Source organism: Oratosquilla oratoria, chromosome 41 (assembly GCF_046742065.1).
Source record: "Oratosquilla oratoria isolate Oo_2021 chromosome 41, ASM4674206v1, whole genome shotgun sequence".
NCBI classification, from domain to species: domain Eukaryota; kingdom Metazoa; phylum Arthropoda; class Malacostraca; order Stomatopoda; family Squillidae; genus Oratosquilla; species Oratosquilla oratoria.
In genome coordinates this window covers 35,210,746-35,236,956 of record NC_134817.1, presented here as the reverse complement: position 1 = coordinate 35,236,956, position 26,211 = coordinate 35,210,746, and the positions used below count along the sequence as shown (strand labels likewise).

Here is a 26,211-nt window from a genome sequence, read left to right as displayed (position 1 = left end):
AAAGGCATTAATCCACTCCCACCTATTTCATCCCCTCATACTCCACTCCAATTCAACACCCCTCGCTCCCTCTTGGCTCCTCCTGAATGATGGGTCATTCCTGCATCTCACCCACAGCCTTGGGTCAGAAGCAATGCAGCAAGACACAGCACATCCACAGTAAGGCTGCTTCATTTAATTGGCAAACCCCCTATATTTCCTCATGAAGAAAATGAGAAGATGGGAAGAAATTCCTACGGGTTGCGTCAAAATATCTTTCACACATACTCCCTCACCACCCCATCCCTTCCATACATCACAGCATCATCCATAGACAGCTATTCTTCACTCACCCCATCTTCTGTCTTCTCACTTCCTTCCTCAATAGACATTCTCTTCTTTCCTAATGCCCCTTTTACCCCATCCATCCATCTCATCCTTGGTCGTCCCCTCACCTTTACCTCTGCCTTCCACACCTTTTTTACTTATCTTGCTTCACTCATTCTTTCCATGTGTCTAAACCATTCCAATGTCCATCTTACAGGCCTATTACAGGTTAAATGTCTACAGGTGATTGTTGAAAAAAATTTATTTAAGTGAAGTTTACACAAAAGCAAAGGCATATAAAATCTCTCCCTTTTCCTCAAATAACACTGAAACAACTTTCAACAATCAAGAATTTTAGAAGTCCCTTATATTTATTGATAGATAGTGATTCATAAAAGGTTGAAGGGAATAAAGTCTAAACTCTTGGAGTATATAAAAAATTATATATTTTTTCAAATTTCGTTCATTGGGTAGTCAAAAGTCATAAGAAATATATACATATTTAAACAACACTTACAAATAGTTTCTCTCCACTTCTATATTTTTATGACTTTATTTATTTGTAGTATCATCCTTTGAACTTCATCCCCGGTGACAACTATCCTGATTTTTCTTTTTGCATTACACAAATGCAATATACTGGATTAAAAACACTCCCTTTACCTCTTACATTCTTTAACAAATTTATTATTTTTTACTTCTGGCTTTCATCTTTGTCCCTTTTCTTACTCCTTTCTTGGCACCATGGATCAAACTGTTAAACTGACCAGCAAACTTTGCCTTCTTTCTGCAAAGATAAGAAGAAGAATACTGTGAAACTTTGTTAAGGCATGTCAACATGCAATTTTTGACTTATGTGGGTCCAGCTACAAGATACTGTACACACACACACACACCAGGGTCAATGTATGGCTGTGGTACAAATGAGAGCAAGTGGGAAGACATTGTTAGTAGGTTTGTCAGAAGACAGATGAATGTGGTAATGTTGAGTGATATGAAACTGAAAGGAAAGGATAAGCTGAAGTTTGGTAATGTGGTGGGTAGGGAGTTCGGGGTGGTGTGAGGTGAGAGGGAGTAGTGAAGAAGTGGCAATGTTGGTAAGCAATGAGATAGGTAAATGTGTGGTGGAGTGGAAAGAAATTTCACAAAGGATAATATGGGCAAAGGTGATATTGGGACGGGAGATATGGAAATATGTGTGTGCTTGTGTGTGTGTATGTGTGATTACATGCACATGCACACATGAGGCCTTTTCTCCCTAACAAGAGAGTGGCCAAAGCAAAGCATACACCCACATCATAAAAAGAAAATAATCTTAACTTACATATATACATATACCAAGGGGATTTTCCCCCTTACAAAGGAGGTAGCCAAAGTCAAAGACATAAATCCACTCCCACCTATTTCATCCCCACATACTACACTCCCATTCACCACTCCTCCCTCCCTCTTTTCTTTGCTCCTCCTGGATGACAGGTCATCCCTACATTTCACATACTGCCCAAGGTCAGAAGCAATGCAGCATGACACACCACATCAACAGCAAGGCCACCTCATTTAATTGGTGAGCCCCTCTCCATCCCCTCATGAAGAAAAAGAGAGGATGGGGCGAAATCCCTTCAGGATGTGTCAAAATATCATTCACACTTATTCCCTCACTCCCCATCCCCCACCCACTCCCTTCCATGCATCACAGCATCATCCATATGCAACTATATTCTCCACTCATCCTTATCTTCCGTCATCTCCCATCCTTCTTCAACAGACATTCCCCTCTTTCCCAATGCCCCTTTTACCCCATCCATCCTTCTATTCCTCGGTCACCCCCTCTTGTTCACTCCCTCCACCTCTGCCTTTCACACCTCTTTTACTACGGTAATCTTTCTTCACTCATTCTTTCCATGTGTCCAAACCATCCCAAATACTCTCATCAACCCTATCTCCCAACTTCCTTTCCAACCAATCACCCCTACATATAATCTCTCTTAGCATCCATTTCCAAATGTCTATTTCTCATTTCACTTTTTAATTCCACGAGGCATTTACTTGCTTCATTCAATTTATTTTCTAACTCCACCTCCATTATTCCTTTTACTTACTTCTTTAATCCTTATTTACATACATATTCCAAAGGCTCTTTTCCCCCTTATATGGGAGGTAGCCAAAAAAACAAACATACATACATATACCAAAGGCTATTCCCCCCTTACAAGGGAGGTAGCCAAAAAACAAAGGCATAAAAACCATCCCCACCCATTCCATCCTTAATACACTCCACTCCCTTCCACCCTCTACCCTCCCTCTTATTTTGGCACCTCCTGGATGACAGGACATCCCTGTATGTTATCCACTGCCCTGGGTTAGAACCAGTGTCGCAAGACACAGCACATCCACAGCAAGGCTGCTTCATTAAATTGGCGACTCCCCCTCTCCGTCCTCTCATGCAGAAAAGGAGAAGACAGGGTGAAATCCCTTCGGGCTGCATCAAATTTTTCTCACATATACTACCTCACCCCTCATCCCCCGAATCCATTCCACCTCATGCATCACATCATCCATATACTACAATTTTCCATTCACCCCTATCTTCTGTCCTCTCCCGTCCTTCCTCAACAGACATTCCCCTCTTTCCCAAAGTCCCTTTCACCCCATCCATCCATCTCATCCTAGGATCGCCCCCTCATGTTCACTCCCTCCACATCTGCCTTCCATACCTCTTTTACTAGCCTTTCTTCACTCATTCTTTTCATGTGTCCAAACCATCCCAATACTCTTTCATCCACCCTATCTCCCAACTCCCTTACCACCCCCATTCTCCTCCTCACCTCCTCATTTCTCACTCTATTTAGCCTAGTAACCCCCATCATACTTCTCAGATACCTCATCTCAAACACATTCAAACTGCTCTCTTCCTCTCTTATGTTCCATATTTCTACCCCATACAGTGCTGGTGGCACAATCATTCCTTCATCCTTCCTTATTTCTCCTCCATTTTCCTCACTCATCACAGTCATTTTCTTAGCACCTCCCACTGCGACTATCTTTCCCTCCCTATCCTCCTTCACATTTAGCAACTCCCTAAAATACTCTGCCCATCTTCCTCCTTATTTTGTAACCAATCTGTGAAAGCTCACTTCTTCTCTTCTACAACCTTCTTTGTTTCCTCATCCCACCACTCACTTCCCTTCTATTTCCTCCCATCCTTCTTGTTGCACACTTTGTGACTCCCTCCTTGAACCATCTCCATTCCTCCTCCACTCCTAGTTCTACTCCATCCTTCACTCCCTCCAACTCCTCTCTCAGCTTCTTGTACTCCTCCTTTTTCTTCTCTTTTAAAGAGTGCACTCTAAGCACTTCCCTACCTTTTGTCCCTTTCCTCTTTCTCCATCTATCCTCCATTCTCAACTTACTTTCCTCCAAAAAATTATCTGATATTCCCCCACTCTCTCCCCTTAGAATATGTACATCCTTAATTCTTCCTATTATACTACTATCTACCACTACATAGTCCATTAATGCTCATCTACCATCCTTCCATCCACCATCCAGCCAAAAAACAAAGGCATAAAAATCACTCCAACCCATTCCATCCCCCATCACACTCCACTCCACTCCCTTCTATCTAAGCCTTACTTACCTCTTATTAAGTCTGTCCTTTGAGAGTTGTACATAGGCATATGGCTGCACCTTGCCCTTCTTCATCATATCTCCTCCTGCTGACTTTGAACGGAACTCTGTACCATAAGCAAATTTGGGCTTTTTGTTTTTGTTTTTACCTGAGGAATCTTCACCCTTCTGAGTAAGTGACGATTTCTGAAACAGTATGAGGAAATAATTAATTAATGGTTGCCTCTAGTTTTAAAAGTGGAAAACCTACAGGCCCACAGTGGCTGGCAATGATCCTCTGGTTCTCTCACATATCTATCTAGGATGAAACTTTGGACTGTTGTCTGTGTTGTATTAGTCTGGGGCAGTTTCTATATCATTGGGTGAAAGTAGTGGGGGGAGGGAAGCAGTCACTGATATCTGCTCTCCATACATGAAAAAGTGTAAGAAATACAGAAACCATGGGCCCAGTCTGGAGACCATGCCTATGCAGATATAAAAAAAAAAATCAAAAACACATAATATACTATAGTACAAAATGTTTCTGAAACAGGTATAATACAAACCTTGGCAGTTGCTAAATCAGGCATTTCGAAAGATCCATCACTTAAAGTTCGTTTTCTCTTTTTTATCTTCCCTTCCTGAGCTCCACTTTTCATTGCAAGCATTTCCTCAACATCTTCCATGTGTTCCACTCCTATCAACCAAAACAGTCATCTAAATAATGTGTTGCAGTGAAAGTATGTAAATATAAAATATAACAATTACATAGGTCCTTTGAAAAATACAGAACTATGCATGTAAGAGAATATATCCTGCTGAGGAGTACATTGTAGTGTCCAAGGTTGAAGACTGGGTAGTACTTTCACGAGCCACAGGAGAATATAAAGATGAGTTGTGGTGCCAGGTTGGCTTGGGCCCTGACCAATACAAGTCTTTGAAATGGCTAACAAGAGTTCTTTTGAGAAAAGATAAGGAAAAAGATATCAAGAGAATTGTTAAAGACCATTTCAATGCCTACTTACTAAGCCCTGAACAAACTACTCTAAATCTGTGACCCATGTGAGCACTGTCCAAACAGGGTTTGACTGCTATAATTGGTTTACTCCTACTGCCTCATCATATGGCAACCCCCTTCATCTATACAAAGTACATACACATACCATAGGCCTCTTCCCCCTTACAAGGGAGAAAAAAAAAAAAAGGCATAAAATCCACTCCCACCCATTCCATCCACACATACTCCACCCCCATATCTTGGCTCCTCTTGGATGACAGGTCATCCCTGCATCAAACCCACATATACCAAGGGCTTTTCCACCCCCTTACAAGGGAGGTAGCCAAAATCAAAAGGCAAAATTCCACTCCCATATCATCCCCATCCACTTCACTCCCATTCACCAACCCTCCCTCCTCACTCCCTCTTTTCTTGCCTCCTCCTGGATGACAGGTCATCTTGCTCATTCCCCTCGGTCAAAAGCAATGCAAGACACAAAGTAATTTATGGAAAAGATAAGAACACCTTATGAATCTCATCCTCTTTCTATACATTCACAATCTCCCTCCATTCACTCCTATCTTCTACACTCTAAATAAAAACTATCCATAAACAAAAATCATGAAGAAGACCAAGATCATTCCATTAGCCTGAAGCATCCCTACATCCATTCATTTTGCAACTTTTCCATGCCCTTCCATTCACTCTCATCTTTTTCATTCTTTCTTCCTTGCCAAGTTATGATAAGAAAATTAATTTCTGATTCATCCCCCTTTTTGTTAAGATTCCAATAAAATGAATGTCTCGTGTTGGATGCTTGGCAGGATTTGGACTAAGTACATAAATACTTACTTTTGCTTGTTTCTCCCTTTCCTTCTTCCTCTGTAATGATGAATCTTCCTGCAGAATCTACTTTGAACCCACCATCATCATTTTTCCTTGAACCCTTAGCTTTCAATGTTGGTCTCTGAGACACAACTGACTGGCCAGCTGAGGGATCTAACAGGTCAAAAATGTCATCATCCTGTTAAAAAGACAAAAACTAGGTCTTACAAAATCAACCATGGCATTTCACATCTGGAAAGAAATAATACTTGAGTGAGGGGGGGGAGAGAGAGAAGAGTAAGAGTGAGAGAAGAGGGAGGAGAGAGCAAGTGGTTTGAGGTAAAGATGGGACTTCACCATCAATGTGTCATGTCACCATGGTTGTTCAATGTATACATGGATGGGGTGGTGCAAGAGGTAAATGTACTGTATGGAGCAGAAACATGGAACATACGAGGAAGAGAGAAAGATGAAATATCTGAGAAGTATGGTAGGGGTTACTAGGCTGGACAGAGTGAAAAACGAGGAGATGAGGAGAAGAGAAGGGTTGGAGAAGGAGTTGAGAGATAGGTTGATGAAAGAGTATTTGGATGGTTTGGACACATGGAAGAATGAGTGAAGAATGATTAGTAAAAGAAGTGTGGAACGCAGAGGTGGATGGAGTGAACATGAGGGGGCAACCAAGGATGAGATGGATGGATGGATGGGGTAAAAGGGGCATTGGGAAAGAGGGGAATGTCTGTTGAGGATGGATGAGAGAGGACAGAAGATAGGGGTGAATGGAAAATGGTTGTATATGGATGATGCTGTGATGCAATGGAAAGGGAGTGGGAGGGGGATGGGGGGTTATGTATGTAAGCAAACATGCAGGTTCATGAAGTTTTTCCCCATTTCTGCTGGCAAAATATCACCTTGGCTTAGTACATACATACATATACCAATGGCTATTTCCCCCTTACAAAGGAGGTAGTAAAAAACTCGAACTACCAACACTGGAACAAAGAAGAGAAAGAGGAGATCTACTGACCATCTACAGAATTTTGAAAGTGATGTAAGTCCTCAATAGATATGATTTACTAAAGTGGGATAAAAGAAAAACAAGAGGACATGAAAAATAAAATAAAAAGGATAATCATAGAAGAGATCTGAAAAAGAATAGTTTCCCACATAGAGTGGTGGATATCTGGAATAAATTGGATGAGGAAACAGTGAGTGCAAAAACTATATAAGAATTTAAGAACAAACTTAATGCTGAAAGATACAAAGACGGGTCACTACGAGCATAGCTCTCTTCCCGTAAAATACAACTCAGTACAACTAGGTAAATCACTGGAACAACATTTGGACAAAACAAAGAAACTAATATAACAATATACAAACAATGCATACGCTCAGTGATGAATTATGCGAGTCCTGCATGGGCTCCTAATCTCAGTGAGACACACCACAACACCCTTCAAATCATACAAAACAAAGCCCTAAAAACAATTACAGGCTGCACAAATACAACACCTACAGACCATTTACACCATGAAACAAAAGTCCTCAAAGTCAAGGACCACCTCGACATGAGAGGCACACAAACACTTGTTGCAGCCACCACAAACACATCACACCCGCTACACTACATAGCAGAACACCCACACACACCAAGAAACATTAAAACTACACCCAAAGACCTACTGCTCGGACAGACAGTCTAGGGAACGACAACAACAACAACAACTAGGTAAATAAAATCCACTCCCACCCATTCCATCCCCACATAGTCTATTCCTATTCACCCACCTCCCTCCCTCTTATCTTAGCTCCTTCTGGATGACCTGGCTTAGTATCATGCCTGTGACACAAGTCTACTCAAAAAATTAAATATAGCAAGACAATTGAACATACTAACCTCTCCACCTTCCCTTATAACAGTTGTTACTTTCTGGATCTTCTTGTTTCTTTTCTTATTCTTCTTTTTGCTTGCTCCTTCTTCATCCTCATCATCTTCAACATCAGCATCGATTTCTGCCAGGATCTCATCCAAGCTGCGATAAAAATAATTTTAATACATATACTCAAGGCTTTTTCCCCCTTACAAGGGAGGTAGCCAAAAAAACAAAGGCATAAAGACCATTCACACCCATTCCATTCCTAATACACTCCACTCCCTTCCACCCTCTACCCTCCCTCTTATCTTGGCACCTCCTGGATGACGGGTCATCCCTGCATCTTGTCCAATGCCCTGGGTCAGAAGCAGTGTCACAAGACAGCACATTCACAGCAAGGCTGCTTCATAAAATCGGCAACCCACCCTCTCTGTCCCCCATGCAGAAAAGGAGAAGACGGGGAGAAATCCCTTCAGCTGTGTCAAATTTTTCTTACACATACTACCTCACCCCTCATCCCCCACCCATTCCACCTCATGCATCACAACCTCATCTATATACAACCATTCTCCAATCACCCGTTTTCTGTCCTCCTCCCGTCCTTCCTCCACAGACATTCCCCTCTTTGCTAAGGCCCCTTTTACCCCATCCATCCATCTCATCCTAGATCACCCCCTCATGTTCACTCCTTCCACTTCTGCCTTCCACACCTCTTTTACTAGTCTTTCTTCACTCATTCTTTCCATGTGTCCAAACCATCCCAACACTTTTTCATCCACCCTATCTCCCAACTCCCTTACCACCCCCGTTCTCCTCCTCACCTCCTCATTTCTCACTCTATCCAGCCTAGTAACCCCTATCATACTTCTCAGACACCTCATCTCAAACACATTGAAACTCCTCTCTTCCTCTCTTATGTTCCATGTTTTGTAACCAATCTGTGAAAACTTGCTTCTTCTCTTCTACAACCTTCTTTGTTTCCTCATCCCACCATTCACTACCCTTCCTTCTATTTCCTCTTGTCCTTCTTGTTCCACACACCATCTTTACACACCTTGTGACTCCCTCCTTGAACCATCCCCATTCCTCCTCCACTCCTAGCTCTACTCTATCCTTCACTCCCTCCCACTCCTCTCTCAGCTTCTTCTTGTACTCCTTCTCCTTTTCCTTCTCATTTAAGCAGTTCACTCTAAGCACCTCCCTACCTTTTGTCCTTTTCCTCTTTCTCTATCTACCCTCCACTCTCAAAAAATGATCTGATATTCCCCCACTTTAGAACATGTACATCCTTAACTCTTCCTATTATACTCCTATCTACCACTACATATCCCATTAACACTATCTACCACCCTTCCATCCACCACCCTCTCCCATGTGTACTTATGCTTGACTTTCTTCTTAAACACTGTTTTTTGCTATCATCAACTCTCTAGACACATCTCCACCATCAACTCTCCACTACGATTCTTTACTGGAACTCCACATTTCCCAACCACTCCGTCTATTGGTTCATTTTCTACCCTAGCATTAAAGTCTCCCAATACCACTACATTGACGTTCCTCCCTAATCCCCCTATGCAATCATTTAAATCTATCCAAAAAGCCTCCTTTTCTTCTACATTCTTCTCACTACCAGGCCCATATAAATTTACAAAAACCCACATCTCCTTTCCCAGTTTAACCTTCATCCACATTAACCTTGAAGAAATCTCCTTCCACTCAACTACATGCTTACCTATCTTCACTTACTAGTATAGCCACCCCTTCTCTCCCTCACCCTCTCTTCACTCCTGAGAACCTCCCAACTACACTCCCAAACTCACACTCGCCCTTCCCTCTCAACTTAGTTTCACTCAAAGCCAACACATCCATCTTTCTTCTCACAAATATACTACCTATCTCTTCCCTTTTACTCTCATCTGTACCACATCCACTCATACTAAAAGACCCAAACCTTACAGTACTGGTTGGAAAATATGCCTTTACTTTTTTTTTATGAATTTTAATACCAACAGCTTTTCCCCTTCCAAGGCAGGTAGCCAAAAACAAAGGCATAAAATCCACTCCAACCCATCCCATCCCCACATACTCCATTCCCATTCACCCCTCTCCCTCCCTCTTATCTTGGCTCCTCCTATATGACAGGTCATCCCTGCATCTCGCTCAATGCCCTGGGTCAGAAGCATATGTATTAACACTATATAGAATCAGGGCTGTGGAGTCGGAACACAAAACCTCCGATTCCGACTCCTCTATTTTGGCACCACCAACTCCGACTCCTATTCATGTAATTAACTGATTATGGCCTACATATTTTATAAAGCCTATACAACACACATATGCTCCAATCTTGAGTTGACTTATATCATTATAACTGGTTTATATCAAAGAATAAATATATATGTTATAGTGTGGCTTTCTTATGTTTGACCTCTTCATTAATACTTTATAACTGAAGTAGAGACAAAATTTTTGAAATTATATTGAAGAAAATTCAGTAAAAAGATTCTATAATGTAAGACATTTGGCATAATATATGTCTTTGCAAATAAGTGATAAATACATTTCAAAAACAAAAATACTGTTCTTTATAACAAAAGTTGAAATATAACCTTTGTAAAGGATATACAAACCTAATAATAAAAAAAAAATAATGTAAGATTTTTTTTACATATATAGTTTTGCAAATACAAAATCAAAATATGAAAATACTTTATAAAAGAAGTTTAGGCAAATTTCTTGAAAGGAAACAGTAAATATAGAGAAAATATACCTTATAGATATGAATACGGTACAAGGTCAAGTGTTACAGCTGAACATGTATGATACTGAAAGGTATATGTATCATACATACTTTTTGGGTATCATTATACTTCATATGTTTTCATACCTTCTTTTGCCTTATTGTACTGAAATTACTGACACAAGTACCTCTTGGTTTAACTACATACTGGTACTGCTATGCGATTATTGTGATGGACATTACTCTGGTTCTGGAACCGATCTTATCGATACGAGTACAAAACAAGATACAGTTGAACATGTTTGAAACGTGAAACTTTTTTTTTTCAACTTTAAATAGCCAGTATATTTCTACCGACTCCGACTCCAGTGACACCATAATTTCTTCCGACTTTGACTCCGACTCCACAGACCTGTATGGAATACCAAAAGGCTTCTTCTCCCTTACAAGGAAGGTATCAACCCAAAGCATACATCCACCCTTCACCCATCTATCTCCCACCTGTTTCTCTTCTAAAAATCTTAAAAGATGTAGCTATGGACCCATTTACAATTTACAGTGTATACTGCATACACACACAATTATTCAACCCAGTTTCTCTTGCAAGAGGCCTATAACCCCACAGGAAACAAACTAAATCATCAATTCAGCCCATGAATTCCTCTGAGATTTTGTAGAACTGTCTCGAGAGGATGTGGGGCAGCACAGATGTGTTCTGTGTACAGTAGTCATTGCATCCAAGACACAATACAAACTATATAAAATAAATAATTAAGAATATCAACAGGGTGCACCAGAAGTACTCTAACAGAAGGCCTACACACAAATCCTACCTATATATCACAGGAGGATGTTAGGTAAACACTTCTATGCAAGAGTCACCTTACTATTTCATAACATAAAAAGAGTAGCATACTATTCAAAGATATACAAGAATCTACTTTCTATACCACACAAGTGGTATAGAAGAAAGGAGGTAAAGGAAGAAAGGAGGAAGAAAAAAGAATAGGAAGAAAAGAAGACTATAAGAAGAAAAGTAGATATGAAGAAAAGAAGTTCACTTCCTTATATTAACAATAAGAAAAAAAATTCTTACCTTGCTGGAAGAGCACTATTAATACCATCTTCATCTTCATCATCATCACCATTATCATCACCCTTTTCATTTTCTTGTTTCTTTCTTGCTGCTAATTTGCGAAGGTTACGGAGACGTTTGTGCAGAATTTTATCTTCTTGAGGCACAAGACCTATAAAAACAATGTTAACAGTCAACCAAACTAATTTAATCCTTAAGCCTTTCATTATAGAAAGACAGTAAAATCTGTAAAAACTTGTAATAAACTTCAGAAAAAATTAACACATCAAAAGAAATCTATGTATGTACTGAAGGCCTTTTCCCCCTTCTGGTGATATGGCAAGCTTTCAAGAAGTAACATTGGCTCTTCAAAAAAATGAAGGACCATATGAAAAGCACTTCCCCTTCCAATACCAATGTCCTTCATCCCATCCAATCTTACTTTTGGTCTTCAAGTTCACTCCATTCACTCCTGGCTTCCACACATTTTGTTTGTCTTTCTTCACTCTTTCCATATGCCCAAACCATCTCAAAAGAACCCAATACCACTTACCGATAATAGAGTCTTCTCCAAACTTGCGCATCAAGCGAGCATAAATGTCCCGTGTCTTCTGTCTGTACTTTCTCTGACAATCAGGAGTCATATTACATAGAGCTTGCACAACAGTGTCTAAATGGTCTGCCATGATAGGTGTTGGTATGACAACTAATGCAGATCGGATGAAGGACAGACAAGCTCCAACAATTTCTCTTGACTGGCAAACAAGCTGGATACACATGTTCTGCATGAGTAACTCCAGAATATCTCCCCTCATTATGTCTGTATGAAAATGGACCTGAATTAGCAGATATGTTCATATAACATTTATTTCATAGTAATCGCATTCATGTGTAAGCCAAAAGAGTGAAACCTGGTTCTTATATGAAACGTGTAGTTTGGGTATATCCTGTTATTGTTCCTAAGGATTTATTTCATTACTTGGCAGATACCTTAAAAAAAATTCTTTTAATGGCTAGTTTTCATGTTCTACCACTGAAGTTCTGAGCAGTCAAGAATTGAAAGTATTTTGAATGATTACATATAAAGTTATTATAAAATTATAAAACAAATACTTCAAGAGGAAATCTTTCTCCAAAACTATTTCATTAACAGTTTTACAAATAATTCAATAGTTATATATTCATTATTACTTGTGATATCAAATTAGGCCAAATCTAGGCTTGGGAAAAAATACATAAAACTTACCTTTGAACTGGTACATCAATGAAGTGACTGCAAGGATAGTGTTGGCAGCAAGAGTTGGTGACCCTACTAACCCTGCCAGAAGCAACTTCAAGCAGTGTCGAAGGGTGTCATCAAGGGTACTCTGATAAAATATTCAAATAATGATTTTCAATTCATTCTTCTTGTATGGATATTAAATTTTATTAGTTTCTAGCAATACTGTTAAAATTAAATCAAGCATAATAAAAAACATGTACATACCCTCCTCCCATATGCTAAAGCCCCTCTTCCCCATATATGGGGAATTCTACATAATTCATTCAGGCTGTGTCTATTCTACTTCTTATTCAATCACAGCCCCCCCCCCCCACCTCACACTCATCCCTTGTCCTCACCCTTTCCTGCTTGACAAACTCCTGCATTCATCCACCTCATTCTCAGTCTTCCCCTCACATGTCTTTTGTAATGTCCAGCACTTTTATCCTTGGGGAAAATATCCCACTGAAGAGCTGGAGTTGCAGAGGTGGTAAAGAAAATTTCAAGAAAACAGCAGAATGGAGGGTTAGTACAAGTTAAAAGCGATTAGTATTCTTTGAGTGGAGATAATTCCCCACTCATAAATCAATGCTGCAGGACTGCTCTATAAGGATGTCACCATAGTTCCTAAAATACTAACTGCATAAAACTCATGTACTCAACATCCCATGAGTGGGGGCCTTCCCCTCAGGTTCATTGCACCTCTGCCTTCCACACAAATCATGCACCCACCCTTCACCCATCTGTTGTCCCTTTTACCTTAGCTCCCAGTGAATGAGGGACCATCCCTGACTCCTGCCTACTACCCAGGTCAGAAGCAACACAGCAGGGCCTAACAGCCAAAGCTGGTTTACCACACCATTTTGTGACATGGCAACCCTTCTCCTCTTTGTCCATTCATGAAAATATATAGACCCTTAGGTCCACATCAATTCATAACCCATTTTCTTTTTTCCGCTCACCTATCCCTTGCCCTCTCTACTTCACTGATCAAGACCTTCCCCTTGTACACAAGGCCTCATCCATCCATCCTATTTTTGGTCTTCCACTGTTCCCTCCATCCAACTCTACCTTCCACATTCTTTTTGCTAGTCTTTCTTCACTCATCCTTTCCATATGCCCAAATCATCCCAGTATTCTTTGATCAACACCGCCACCTCTCCTAGAACTTAGAGCCATCCAAATAGTTTACATAACTACTTTATTATACTTACATTATACAAGCGTTGTACTGTTGTTCCAAGTTCTTGCAGTAACTGGAAAGCTGCCTTTCGTGTAGCTTCTGAGTGCTTCCCACTGCAACACATCACACTTTCTGCAACAACTTGATTCAGAAACAGACTTTTCTTGTCTTCTTCCATCTCAGTTTTCAACTGCCGCAGGATATATCGTACACAACGAAGTCTTGGTGCTTTTGCATTAGGAGCAGCAGATGATAGTGACTTAAGGAAAACATCAGCCAGACTATCAATATTGTTGGTGACAAAGTTAGCAGCTTCTGTATTTTCAAGAGCCAAGAGTTCTTCTAATAACCTATACACAGATTTTTGCTCCTTTTTTTCTTTACTCTGCTCTAACAGAGGAGAAACTTTATTATAAAGCCTCTGCAATAATGATGATTCCAGATAAGGTAAGAAAGCTCTTGCAATATCTAATAAAGCTTGTCTTTTAATAAAACTCTTCTCATCATTGTACTTTGTCATTATTAGAGAAAGAAATTCATTACGTCTAGGCTGAGGTAAAATTTTCAGATATATCTTAATGGTGGCATATGCTGCCAATCTTTGTCCATTTTCAATAAAAGGTCCTTCTCCACCTTCTGCCTGCATTTTCTTAGGGGTACATAAATAAACATTAAATAGTGCAGGAAGATAATTCTTTCCATATATCGCCAGTCGTCCTGGGTTTTCCAAGTTCCCTTCTATCATGGCACGCAAGGCAGCCATAACATGTAATCTTGTGTCATCTCTGAATTTTATGTGATCACACAAAATTCTAGCAAACTTCTCATTGCTCATGGCTGCTTCTACATCTGTGGCTTCATTACAGAAACTGGGAAGGAGAGACCATATCTGCTGTTCAACTGTTTGATATGTTTTTACTAGTAGTCCATCACCTTGATTTTTTTCTTTCAGTGAATTAATCAAAACAAAGCACTTTCCAGCGAGATGAACAAAAAAGTCCTCATAAAATGTTAGCTGTGTTCCTTTGACATATTTCCTCATCAGGGGTAAAATCCAAAAATATTTTTCATCCTCTTTCATAGCACCTGTGATCTGAAGTGGCACTACAGATACCACAGCCTTTGGCCCAAGACCTTGGATAGCTGAGCCAATGGCATGTTCTAACTTTCCTCTTTGAGGTAATTCCTCATTGTCCATCAGCTCTGTGAGACTCCTCAAACAATCCAACATCTCCTCACCTAAATGTGGCCCCAAGACTTGGAAAAGTTTTGCCAAAGTTGTGAACACATGACCCCATGCTGGTTGGTATTGGAAGGACAATGCTGATTCAACAGATTTGAACATACTCAGTAACAGAGAATTGTAAGTCTTCAAAGTAGATTGATCCATAGTTGTAATACATTCTTCTAACAGAGCTTCCAAGGATTCATATACCTGGAAGTAAAGATAAAAATAATTACTAACTACTCTCAATAATACATTCAAACATCAAAATAGTAACAACAATTTTCCAGGACTTGTAAAAATGTAATTTTTGCAGGAAAATTAATTTTTCCCTGATACAAACCTGAGGTACTCCTTACAACAGGATACCTTCGCGTAGCGCGAATATTTCTACTGCGAAATTAAAATCCTCACTCTGTGGGTCTGGGCAACGCTTATCCTCAGTAAGGGGCCCCATTGGGACAAGGGGGGGGGGGCTTGCCCTCCACCACAAGTCTCGCACACTATAACCATTCTCTGAGCCAGGTATGAATTAAGCACAAGGTTTGTCAGGCAAGGAGAAGGAACTGTTTAGAGGGGTGGTTGAGGAGGGCCATTAAAGGTAAGGAGTACCTCAGGTTTGTATCAGGGAAAAATTAATTTTCCTGCGAAAATTACATTTGTTCCGAAGAATACAAACTCTTCGGTACTCCTTACAACAGGAGACTCAGACTTAGGAGGGAAGGAAGTTGTTATCTAGCCTGGGAAACCGCTGTAAGGAAAATCTAGTGTGCTAAGACTATGTTGACCAGACCCCTATACATTCCCCTCACTTTGAAGTGCACCCCTTTCTGTTCCCTGGAGTGGAGACAGACAGGTTATAATCACTTTTGTACCACTGAAGGGCTTGAATTGATTCCCTTGGAATGCTTGAGAGCCCGCGGGTGAGGTAAGGGAATGTAAGAGTATGAGAAGGACTTTGGAAAGTTATCCCTGCAGTTGCCGAGCCAGAACCTGGATGAGTTGTCAGGGTCGGCTGTGTGCTCTTGAGGAGGGGTATATCATTTTCAGGACTTCTTGGGCGGCCACTATGGGGCCCAAAGATAAGTTCCCTAAAGATTCCCACATAACTTCTTTGAGGTAAAAGGAAGTGAACATATTCTGGCTCTTCCATATACCTGCTTGAAGAACCTGGTTGACTGACAGATTCTTTCTGATGACTAGGGAGGTCCCTACTGCCCTCAGGTCATGGACAATCTGTGTGGTTCATGTCGCAGGCTCTGCGGATGACTTCCATTGTCCAGTAAGAAATGGAATTCTTAGTGATGGGCTACCTTTAGTAGAGATGAACAACCTCTTTAATTCTGGTCGAAGATGTTCGGTTCCCTTGAGGTAGGTCCGGATGGCTCGTACCGGGCATAGAACTGTTTCAGTCTATTCTCCCCCTGCAAATTCGTCTAAGGACGGAACACTAAAGGACCAGAATCTAGGGTCGGATTTGGCAGGATCTTGGTTGTTGGCAATGAATTGAGGCATGAAAGTGAAGGAGACCTCTTTCCATCCTTTGGAATGGGCGACTCTATAAGAGATGGCATGTAACTCCCCTACTCTCTTGGAAGATGCCAGGGCTAGCAGGAAAAACTGTCCTCTAGGTGAGGTCCTTCAGATGTGCCTCTCGGAGAGGTTCGTAAGGGGGACCCCTCAGAGAGTTCAGGACTAATGCCACATCCCGCGGAGGAGAACTGATTTCCCTGGGGGGGCATGATCTTTGAAGTGCCTGAAGAGCATGGAAATTTCCGGTGAAAGGGCTAGGACCATGCCCTTCAGAGAAAACACCTGATTTAGAGCTGCCCTATAGCCTTGTACTGCCGAGAGAGAGATCTTCTTGGACTTCCTGAGGAAGTGGAAGGAGGCGATCTCAGGAATGGTGGCTCGATCTGGGACTAACTTCCTGGAGTGGCACCATTTTGCAAAGGCATTGCATTTCCCTTGATAAAGGTTAGCTGAGGAAGAGCGAATAGGAGCGGACATGTCCTCTGCCACTTCTCTGGGAAAACCCTTCTTTAGGAGGATCCGGACCATAGTCTGAATGCGTGAAGATTGAGTGCTGAAGGGTTCTTGTGCCAAGGCCCGTTGATGGGTGGATACAGAAGATCTGGTCTTCCCTGAAGGGCCAGAGGCTCTTAAACTGCTAGCTCGAGGGCATCTGGAAACCATGGGGCTTCAGGCCACCAAGGAGCGATCAAAGTCATCCGAAGGTAGGATGCGTGTCTTGCTCTCAGGAGTACCTTCTGGAGCAAGGGAAATGGTGGGAAAGCGTAGGAGTCCAGGTTGTCCCAACTTTGCAGAAGAGTGTCTTCTCCTGCTGCCAGAGGATCCGGGAAAGGGCTGAAATATATTGGGAGTTGGTGATTCCATCTCATTGCAAAAAGGTCCACTAGAGGGGAGCCCCATTTGCTGAGGATGAAGTTCGCTACCTCTCGATAGAGGGACCATTCTGTGTTGATTATCTGATTCTTCCTGCCGAGGTGGTCCGCCCAGAGATTCCTCTTCCCTGGGATGTAGCGGGCTTTGAGTGACACCTGGAGATTCTTGGCTAGGTTGAGGATGTCCATCATCAGAAGGCATAGTTCCTGGGAGACTGTGCCCCCCTTGCTCGTTCAGGTAGTGTACTACCGAGGAATTGTCCGACATTATGCCCACTACTTTTCCTGAGACTTGATCCTTGAAGTGACGGAGAGCCAGGAGTACTGCTTTCAACTCAAGCCAATTGATATGGGCTGTCCGCTCGACTGTGGACCAGGAACCGCTGATGTGATCGTCGTTGAGGTGGGCTCCCCAGCCCTCCTTGGAGGCATCGGAGAACAGGAGGACTTCGGGGGGAGATGGGCCGAGGGGCATCCCCATTAGAAGGTTGCATGGGCCTTCCACCAGAGAAGAGAATCCTTGACTTCTTCGGTGAGGGAGATGTGTTGTAGGGGTTCTCCCTCTTGCGGGGCCCACTGAGACTTGAGGAGCCACTGTAGCGGTCGCATTCTTTGTCTACTCCTGAGGATGAATTTCACTATGGAGGCCATATGGCCCAGGAGTTGGCATTGTGTCGCCGTCAGGAACCTGGTTGATAGTGCCTGTGCAACTAGAGAAGCGAGATTCTGGATCCCCTTTTCTACTGGGAAGGACTCCATTAGGGAGGAGTCCAGGACCATACCCAGGTACGTGACTCTCTGTCTTGGTAAGAAATCTGACTTTTCCGGGTTGACTACTGTGCCCAATTTCAGGACAAAGGTTAGGACCATTCTCAGGTGTTCTTGGCATAGCTGGGCGGAATGTGCAAGGATCAGCCAGTTATCCAAGTAACGGAGTAGTTGAATTCCCCTGGAGTGGGACCACGCTGAAACGAGGTTGAACACACTGGAGAAGACTTGGGGTGCTGTGGAAAGTCCGAAGCAGAGGCAGGGGAAGTGGAAGGTGTTGCCCCTGTGGATGATTCTAAGGAATTTCCTGGAGGAGGGATGCACTGGTATGTGGAAATAGGCATCTTGGAGGTCCAGCAACACCATGAAGTCCCCTTCCCTGATAGACGCCCTTACGGACTCTGGGGTGTCCATTCGGAACTTCGTCAGGGAAAGGAACTTGTTGAGTGGAGACAACTAGATGACTGCCGGGATCGAGGCTGCTCTGAGGGTTGACCCCGATGGGGTGTAGAAGCGCTTCTGGTGTTCCAATGGGACCGGAAGCCAACGCGCCTTCTCGGTCGTCCTTGTTGCGAGAGCGTCGGAGGCCTGGGCCATGGCTCTCGCCGTCTGCGTACTCCATGGAAGGTGGAGGGGAGGAGGCTGGGCTTTCTGAGAGTTGGCCGTCATGAAGATGTCAGACTCGAATGTGGCTTCCTCTTCTTTCGGGGGGCCCAGTCGATTCGCCCTCCGAACCCTCGCGAGGACGTCCGAGAAGGAAGGTGGGACCACCATCGAGGATTCCGACTGGGAAACGGGAGGGGAAAGGGAGCGTGGCCCCCCCCCCTACGGCGCTGTGGACATCGTCGTCGGCGTAGGAGGGGTCGGCACGGGCAGAGAGGAACCTCACGCTACCATCCTCGTCACTGATGGGTTCAGGGGGGGGGCTGAGCAAGTGGAAGATGGTCGAGGGGGGCCCTTGGGGGCGGTGACTCCTCACGAGCTTCCGTGCGGTGCACGAACCGCGCTTGAGAAGCGCGGAAAAATTCCCGTTGGGCCTCCATCTGTTCCTTCAACGTAGTGACGAGTGAACAGAGAGTGGGGAGGAGGTCCGGGGAATGTCCGCTTGGTGAGTCCCGCCTGGGTGCGGATGGTCCAGGACAAGAGGGCAAGAAGCTGAGTCACCTACGACAAACGCGCGTGTGGGTACATCTCGGGCTTCCTGCCCACCGGGCATAGAAAGGGTTCCGGTGATGACCCGGCTCGTCTGACGATGGGTGGAAGGTGGACTGGGGGTTACCCGAGGAGGAGAAGAGGCTGACGCGCTCCGAATCTCCGAACTCGGTTCCTTTGTCCGTGGGGGGGTGGAGCTGCCGGGCAGCGTCGCGGGGCCGGCGGACGCATCCAGGAAAAAGCTCGTACCCGGGGGGGTTCGCGGGGGCCAGAGGCGCGTGCCCGTCGAAGCTAACCACCCTGTGGGAAGGAACAGGAGACAATTTGGCCTGAGACTGACTCGGGGCGGCTATTGTACAACCTTTCCGTTTACTACGCTTAGGAGGGGGGAGACAACTGCCGGCGTCCTCCGCCGACGTAGCATGCCTTCTCTTTGTGTCGGGTGAGGGGGGGAAGCCATCTTCCCTGCCCGCGTACTGTGGACGTCGTCGCCGTCGTAGCTGGCGCCTGTCCGGTCAGCAAGAAACACCGCGTCTGCAACCTCGTCCCTGATCTCTGTCCTCGTGAGCAAAGGGCATGGAAAGGTCACCGTTGATCACCCGGCTCTTCCTACGGTGGGTGTTGTGCGTACTGCGGGATTCCTGAGTAGAAGAGACTAAGGGGCTCTTTGTCTTTGAACCCGGGTTCTTTGTCCGTGCCGGCGTCGAGTTTCCGGGATGCGTCGGGGGCAAGCCGCAAGCGACCACATCCGGGAAAAATGTCATACAGGAGTGGTAGCTAGCGGTGGCCTGAGGCGCATGTCCGTCTACGCTAACCGTCCTGGTTGAAGGAAGAGGACAACTTGGCCTGAGAATGACTCGAAGTGGACGTTGTACCACCTTCCTGGCTACTACGCTTGGGAGGAGCGACTGTCGAGTTTCCGGGATGGGACGAGGGCAAGCCGCAAGCGACCTCATCCGGGAAAAATCTCGTACAGGAATGGTAGCTAGAGGTGGCCTGAGGCGCATGTCCGTCTACGCTAACCGTCCTGGTTAAAGGAATAAAGGACAACTTGGCTTCCTGTCTACTATGCCGTGGAGGAGGGAGAGAATTGCTCGTCTCCTCTGAAGCCGTAGTCCGCCTTCTCTTGTTTTTGGGGGGTGAAGAGGGAAGCCATTTTCTATGCTTGCGCACCTTTTCCCCTGCATGTGCTTTCCTGTGAACATGAAAGTACACGGAACACTGACTATCATCTCACTGAATGCACGTCTCACACGGGGATGAAGGTGAACACTTAAGAGCTATACACTTGAAACACCAAATGTGAGGATCCACTTGGGCTGGCGGTAAGGGGGGTGAGACAAAGGTATCTCCCTTCGGCGAAGGCACACAACCTATCTTGAACCACAACAATACTGGAACCAGATTCCATACTTACAGTGAAGGGTAGGATACCCGGTGGCGGTTAAGGGAATAATACAGGAAATGGAGAAGCACTTAATAATTCCAGGACACAGGATGGCGTAGGGAAAACCCCAATGAAATTGAAGGACGACAAACTCCTTAGCGTCCTGGGAGTGACCTGGCGACAATCGAAGCGGGTTGCTTGATTTTCGCCCCAAACGTAAACATAGAACCGTTGAGTGATTAACGGTTCGCTGCCGCGCTAATAATGGAGTTTGACTGAGAATCGGCCCATTAAGGGGGAAACCGATAAAAACTAAACATGTATAGTAGAGAGATGTTAACGCGGTCACTACTGCGAAGAGAATGGTTATAGTGTGCGAGACTTGTGGTGGAGGGCAACCCCCCCCCCCCTTGTCCCAATGGGGCCCCTTACTGAGGATAAGCGTTGCCCAGACCCACAGAGTGAGGATTTTAATTTCGCAGTAGAAATATTCGCGCTATGCGAAGGTATCCTGTTGTAAGGAGTACCGAAGAGTTTGTATTCTTCGGAACAAACATTCCTTTACTAAGTGCATAGGTGAGGGAGAGAACAGGGGAAGAAAGGAGACTTAGATCAAAGTGCTGAAATGGTTTGGGCATAAGGAAAGAATAAGAAGAGTCCAACAAAGAGTGGAAAGAAGTGGGTGGAGTAAGTTTGAGAGGAAGACTGACAATGAGGTAGATGGATAGCATGAAGGATGCTCTGGATGCACACACAATGTCTGACAAGTAGGAAAGAGAGTGCAAAAGATAGGAGTGATTGGAGAAATTGCGAATAGATGAAAGGATGTGGCCTAAAGGGATATTTCCATTTAATTCATAAATTACTTTAAGTAGACAAGTAGGGGGGGTTCCCTTGTGATGATGTGGTGAGAGTTAAACAGTTCCTGCAGAAATTCCTTTGCTGCACTTGACCCAAGCAGTGTGACATGGGAGAGAGATAACCCAAGGTCCAGAGATATGAGGGGTGTTAAATGGATTTTAACTATATCAAGTGGGCAGGTTGCTTTGATCTGTTGAACCCCCTTGTGAAAGCTAGCAGCTGTGGGGCTGTAAGTTTCCACTCAGTGGAACTGGCTAGGTGGGCAAGATGCAGGGATGACCCGTCATCCAGGAGGTGCCAAGATAAGAGGGAGGGAAGGGGGTGGATGGGAGTGGAGTATGTTGAGGATGGTATGGGTGGTAGTGGTTTTTATGCCTTTGTTTTTTGGCTACCTCCCCTGCATGGGGGAAAAAGCCTTTGGTATATGTACGTATGTATGTATGTAACTTATTAAGGAAACAAGGGTGGTGGATGGAAATAGAATGGATGGGAGTGAGTGAGTGGCTTTGACTTGGCTATTCCCATTATATGGGGCAAGAAGCCCTTCATAAATATATAGGAACAAGGCATTAATCATTATAAACAACATGAACAAAATTTAATACCTACCTTTAGTTGAACTTCATCTTCCTGGCTTTGCCAGTAAGAGACCAAACGCTGAAACCACAGTGCCATTTGATTCATTCCCATGTCTACATTCAGTCTGCAGAGAAATCAGATTGATTTTACCTTTATTTTGGTATGGCAATACAAATCTCAGTATGCTAACAACATTCTAATAAAATTGAAAACAATGACCATAACTACACATCTTAAAATACACTTACTTGAAAAGATTTATATGTGCCACAGTGTGGACAGTGATCCAGGCAGCACAAGGCTGAGCATCATTCATACTGGGCATGACCCCAGCCTTCTCCTTCACTCCACCTGAATAAGCCTCCACAGTCCCAAAGCTAAGGGCATTGATAAGAGCCACATTGGTCTCTGCTGGCAACAGTGAGGCTGGGGGCTCTGAGACCAGCAGTGCATACAAAGTTTGCAAGCAGCATGTGTTCAGCAGACTACTGCCCAATTGCATCACTGAGAGAATGGTTTCACATATCACCTGGGGAAGTAAGAGTTGCTTTTAGTACTCAAATATAAGACAACCAGCAATATCTTATCAGGATCTTCCAGACTGATGGCATTCCTAAAACTTCTGTGTCTGATGAAAGATACCAATACATTAGCTCTCCTGCTTCTAGCCTTGTGGGCAAATTTAATTTGCTCTTCCAAGAAAGACACTACCTCTGATTTATCTTTGGTTGAAAAACCAGCTGATCAAACTCCTAAGGGGCCATACTTTTAGAACCTTCCAAATGCTCTGGAAGTACAATTTTACTAACTTCATTGGCTGTATCTCAGAAAATTAATGGTAGATTTCATATATACACTAGTAAGCCAGATGGATTTTTCTGGAAGACCTGGTAAAAGCCTTTTTCTAATAGTTGAAAGGATCTGCCCAGGCTGGCAAAAGGTTTAAAAAAGTATGGCCATTCTTTACTTGTCCTATGACACAGAAGTTTATACTGAAAATTATTAACCATATATTCATTCTTAACATGGAAGAGGAAATTATTGCTGAAGGGGAGTTGAATGAGAAGAGGAATATATATATATATATATATATATATATATATATATATATATATATATATATATATATATATATATATATATATATATATATATATATATATATACATACATACATACATATACACACACATATATAACAGAAATGTTTCAAAGAGAAATGATGTATGGGCTGAGGGGAATAGTTAGGTTATAACATGGATAGAAAATCAGAGAACCACTGAAACATACAAACTTACAATCAGACTTTTCTGGAAAATAGACATATATATACTTACTTTCAACTGTTTCTTCGGAAAGGTGGTGATAATTTGCCGCAGCAAAACCAAGATGTGCAACATGGTCTTTGTGTGACCCATTTCACTTGAACTTCTTAGCTGGGCAATACAGAATTCTGCAGAATTTGATGAGGCTGGATGGATGCTATGTGTACATTCTTCTGACACAATGAAAGCACTTCCCTTCAAGATTGCACTTGTGTTGTACTGGGCTGACTTTCGAATCTGTGGGTATGGATTTGAAGTGTTCATCAGTGTGACCCTTGTACCCCTGGTACAGCTTTGTTAGTGCCCCCCCCCCAAATATATATATATAAGCTCGCTGTGGATGTACTGTGTCTTGCGACACTGCTTCTGACCCAGGGCGGTGGGCAGGGTGCAGGGATGACCCGTCATTCAGGAGGTGCTCAGATGAGAGGAAGGGTGGGAGGGTTGGAGTGTATTTAGGGATGAAATGGGTGGGAGTGTTTTTATGCCTTTCCCTTTTTGGCTACCTCCCTTGGAAGGGGGAAAAAGCCTTGGTATATGTATGTATGTATGTATATATATAAGCGAGCTTTCACAGATTGGTTATAAAATAGGACGAGGGAGTCATATGAGAGGCACAAAGAAAAGAAAAGAGAAGTAAAGCAAAAGGTAAAGGAGGCAAAGAGGAGAGCAGATGTGAAATGGGGTAAGAGTATGACAGAAAATTTTGAAAGTAATAAAAAGATGTTTTGGAAAGAAATTAAGAGAGGAAGAGGAGGCAAATCAAGTAGAGAAGAAAAAGTAAAAGGTGCAGATGGAGAGATGATAATGGAAGAGAAGGCAGTAAGGGGAAGATGGGCAGAATATTTTAGGGAGTTGCTAAATGTGAAGGAGGATAGGGAGGGAAAGATAGCTGCAGTGGGAAATGCGAAGAAAATGAGAGTGATGAGTGAGGAGAATGGAGGAGAAATAAGGAAGGATGAGGTGAAGGCAGTTGTTAAGATGATGAAAGCAGGTAAGGCACCTGGTCTGGATGGATGCCATGCAGAATGTCTGAAAAAGGGAGGTACAGTGATGGTGGACTGGCTGGTGAGGTTATTTAATGTTTGCTGGAGAGAAGGTAGAGTGCCGGAGGACTGGAGGAGTGCCTGTATAGTTCCTCTTTACAAGGGAAAAGGGGACAAGTGTGAATGTAGTAGTTTCAGAGGGATTAGCTTGTTAAATGTAGTTGGGAAGGCTTATGGGAGGATCTTGATTGAGAGGATTAGGAGAGGAACAGAAGGAGTAATTGGTGAAGAACAGTGTGGATTTAGGACAGGTAGAGGTTGTGTAGATCAGATCTTTGTGGTAAGACAGATATGTGAGAAAGCTATAGGAAAGGGGAAGGATGTTTTTTGGGCTTTTATGGATCTGGAAAAGGCTTATGATAGGGTAGACAGAAAGGCACTGTGGGAGGTTATGCAGATATACGGGATAGGAGGAAAGCTTCTGGGAGCTGTCAAGAGTTTTTATGAGAGTAGTAGAGCTTGTCAGGATTAGAAATGGAGAGAGTGAGTGGTTCAAGGTAAAGGTGGGACTTCGTCAAGGATGCGTTATATAGCCCTGGCTGTTCAACTTATACATGGATGGGGTGGTGCGAGAGGTAAATGCAAGGGTAGTGGGTCAGGGATTGGAGATGGTTAAAGAAAATGGAGAAAAGTGGGAGGTGAGCCAGCTATTGTTTGCGGACGACACTGCGCTTGTGGCAGGATCGGAGGAGGGATTGAGGAAGTTGGTGGCAGAGTTTGGGAGAGTATGTGATAGAAGAAAGCTAAAGATAAATGTGGGTAAAAGTAAGGTGATGAGATGTACAAGGGGTGAAAGTGGCAGTAGACTGGAAGTGAGCATTAAGGGAGAGCGACTGGAGGTAGTGGATAGTTTTAGATACTTGGGTGCAAATGTGGCAGGAAAAGGTGGAGTGAAGGTGGAGGTAGAATGTAGATTGAGAGAAGCGAGTAAATGCCTTGGTGGATTAAAGTGTAATGAGGAATAGACATTTGGGAAATATAGTTTTAGATACTTGGGTGCAAATGTGGCAGGAAAAGGTGGAGTGAAGGTGGAGGTAGAATGTAGATTGAGAGAAGCGAGTAAATGCCTTGGTGGATTAAAAAGTGTAATGAGGAATAGACATTTGGGAATGGATGCTAAGAGGAGACTGTATGAAGGAGTGATTGCGTCAACAGCACTGTATGGGGCAGAAACATGGAACATAAGAAAAGAAGAGAGAAGGAATTTGAATGTGTTTGAGATGAGGTGTCTGAGAAGTATGATGGGGGTTACTAGGCTAGAGTGAGAAATGAGGAGGTGAGGAGGAGAACAGGGGTGGAAAGGGAGCTGGGAGATAGGGTTGATGAAAGAATATTAGGATGGTTTGGACACATGGAAAGAATGAGCGAAGAATGACTAGTAAAAGAGGTTTGGAAGGCAGATGTGGAGGGAGTGAACATGAGGGGACGTCCTAGGATGAGGTGGATGGATGGGGTGAAGGGGGCTTTGGGGAAGAGGGGAATGTCTGTTGAGGAAGGACGGGAGAGGACAGAAGACAAGGGTGAATGGAGAATGGTGGTATATGGATGATGTTGTGATTGCATGAGGTGGAATGGACGGGGGGGATGTGAGGT

At 43.5% G+C, this 26,211-nt stretch overlaps 1 protein-coding gene across 2 annotated transcripts in view; it reads right to left on the bottom strand.

The window, feature by feature from the left end:
- Positions 1–553: 553 nt before the first annotated feature.
- Positions 554–26,211, bottom strand: part of LOC143021227 (RRP12-like protein) — a 33,142-nt gene continuing 7,484 nt past the window's right edge. For both annotated transcript variants that reach the window (XM_076178594.1, XM_076178595.1), the window contains 12 exons: positions 23,585–23,809; positions 22,496–22,776; positions 22,278–22,371; positions 13,902–15,305; positions 12,673–12,793; positions 11,980–12,246; positions 11,448–11,598; positions 7,632–7,767; positions 5,762–5,933; positions 4,479–4,609; positions 3,944–4,119; positions 554–1,093 (listed from right to left, as the gene is read on the bottom strand). In XM_076178594.1, coding sequence (XP_076034709.1) covers positions 994–1,093; positions 3,944–4,119; positions 4,479–4,609; positions 5,762–5,933; positions 7,632–7,767; positions 11,448–11,598; positions 11,980–12,246; positions 12,673–12,793; positions 13,902–15,305; positions 22,278–22,371; positions 22,496–22,776; positions 23,585–23,809 — 3,258 coding nt within the window. In that variant the 3' untranslated portion in view covers positions 554–993. The remainder of the gene's footprint in view (positions 1,094–3,943; positions 4,120–4,478; positions 4,610–5,761; positions 5,934–7,631; positions 7,768–11,447; positions 11,599–11,979; positions 12,247–12,672; positions 12,794–13,901; positions 15,306–22,277; positions 22,372–22,495; positions 22,777–23,584; positions 23,810–26,211) is intronic.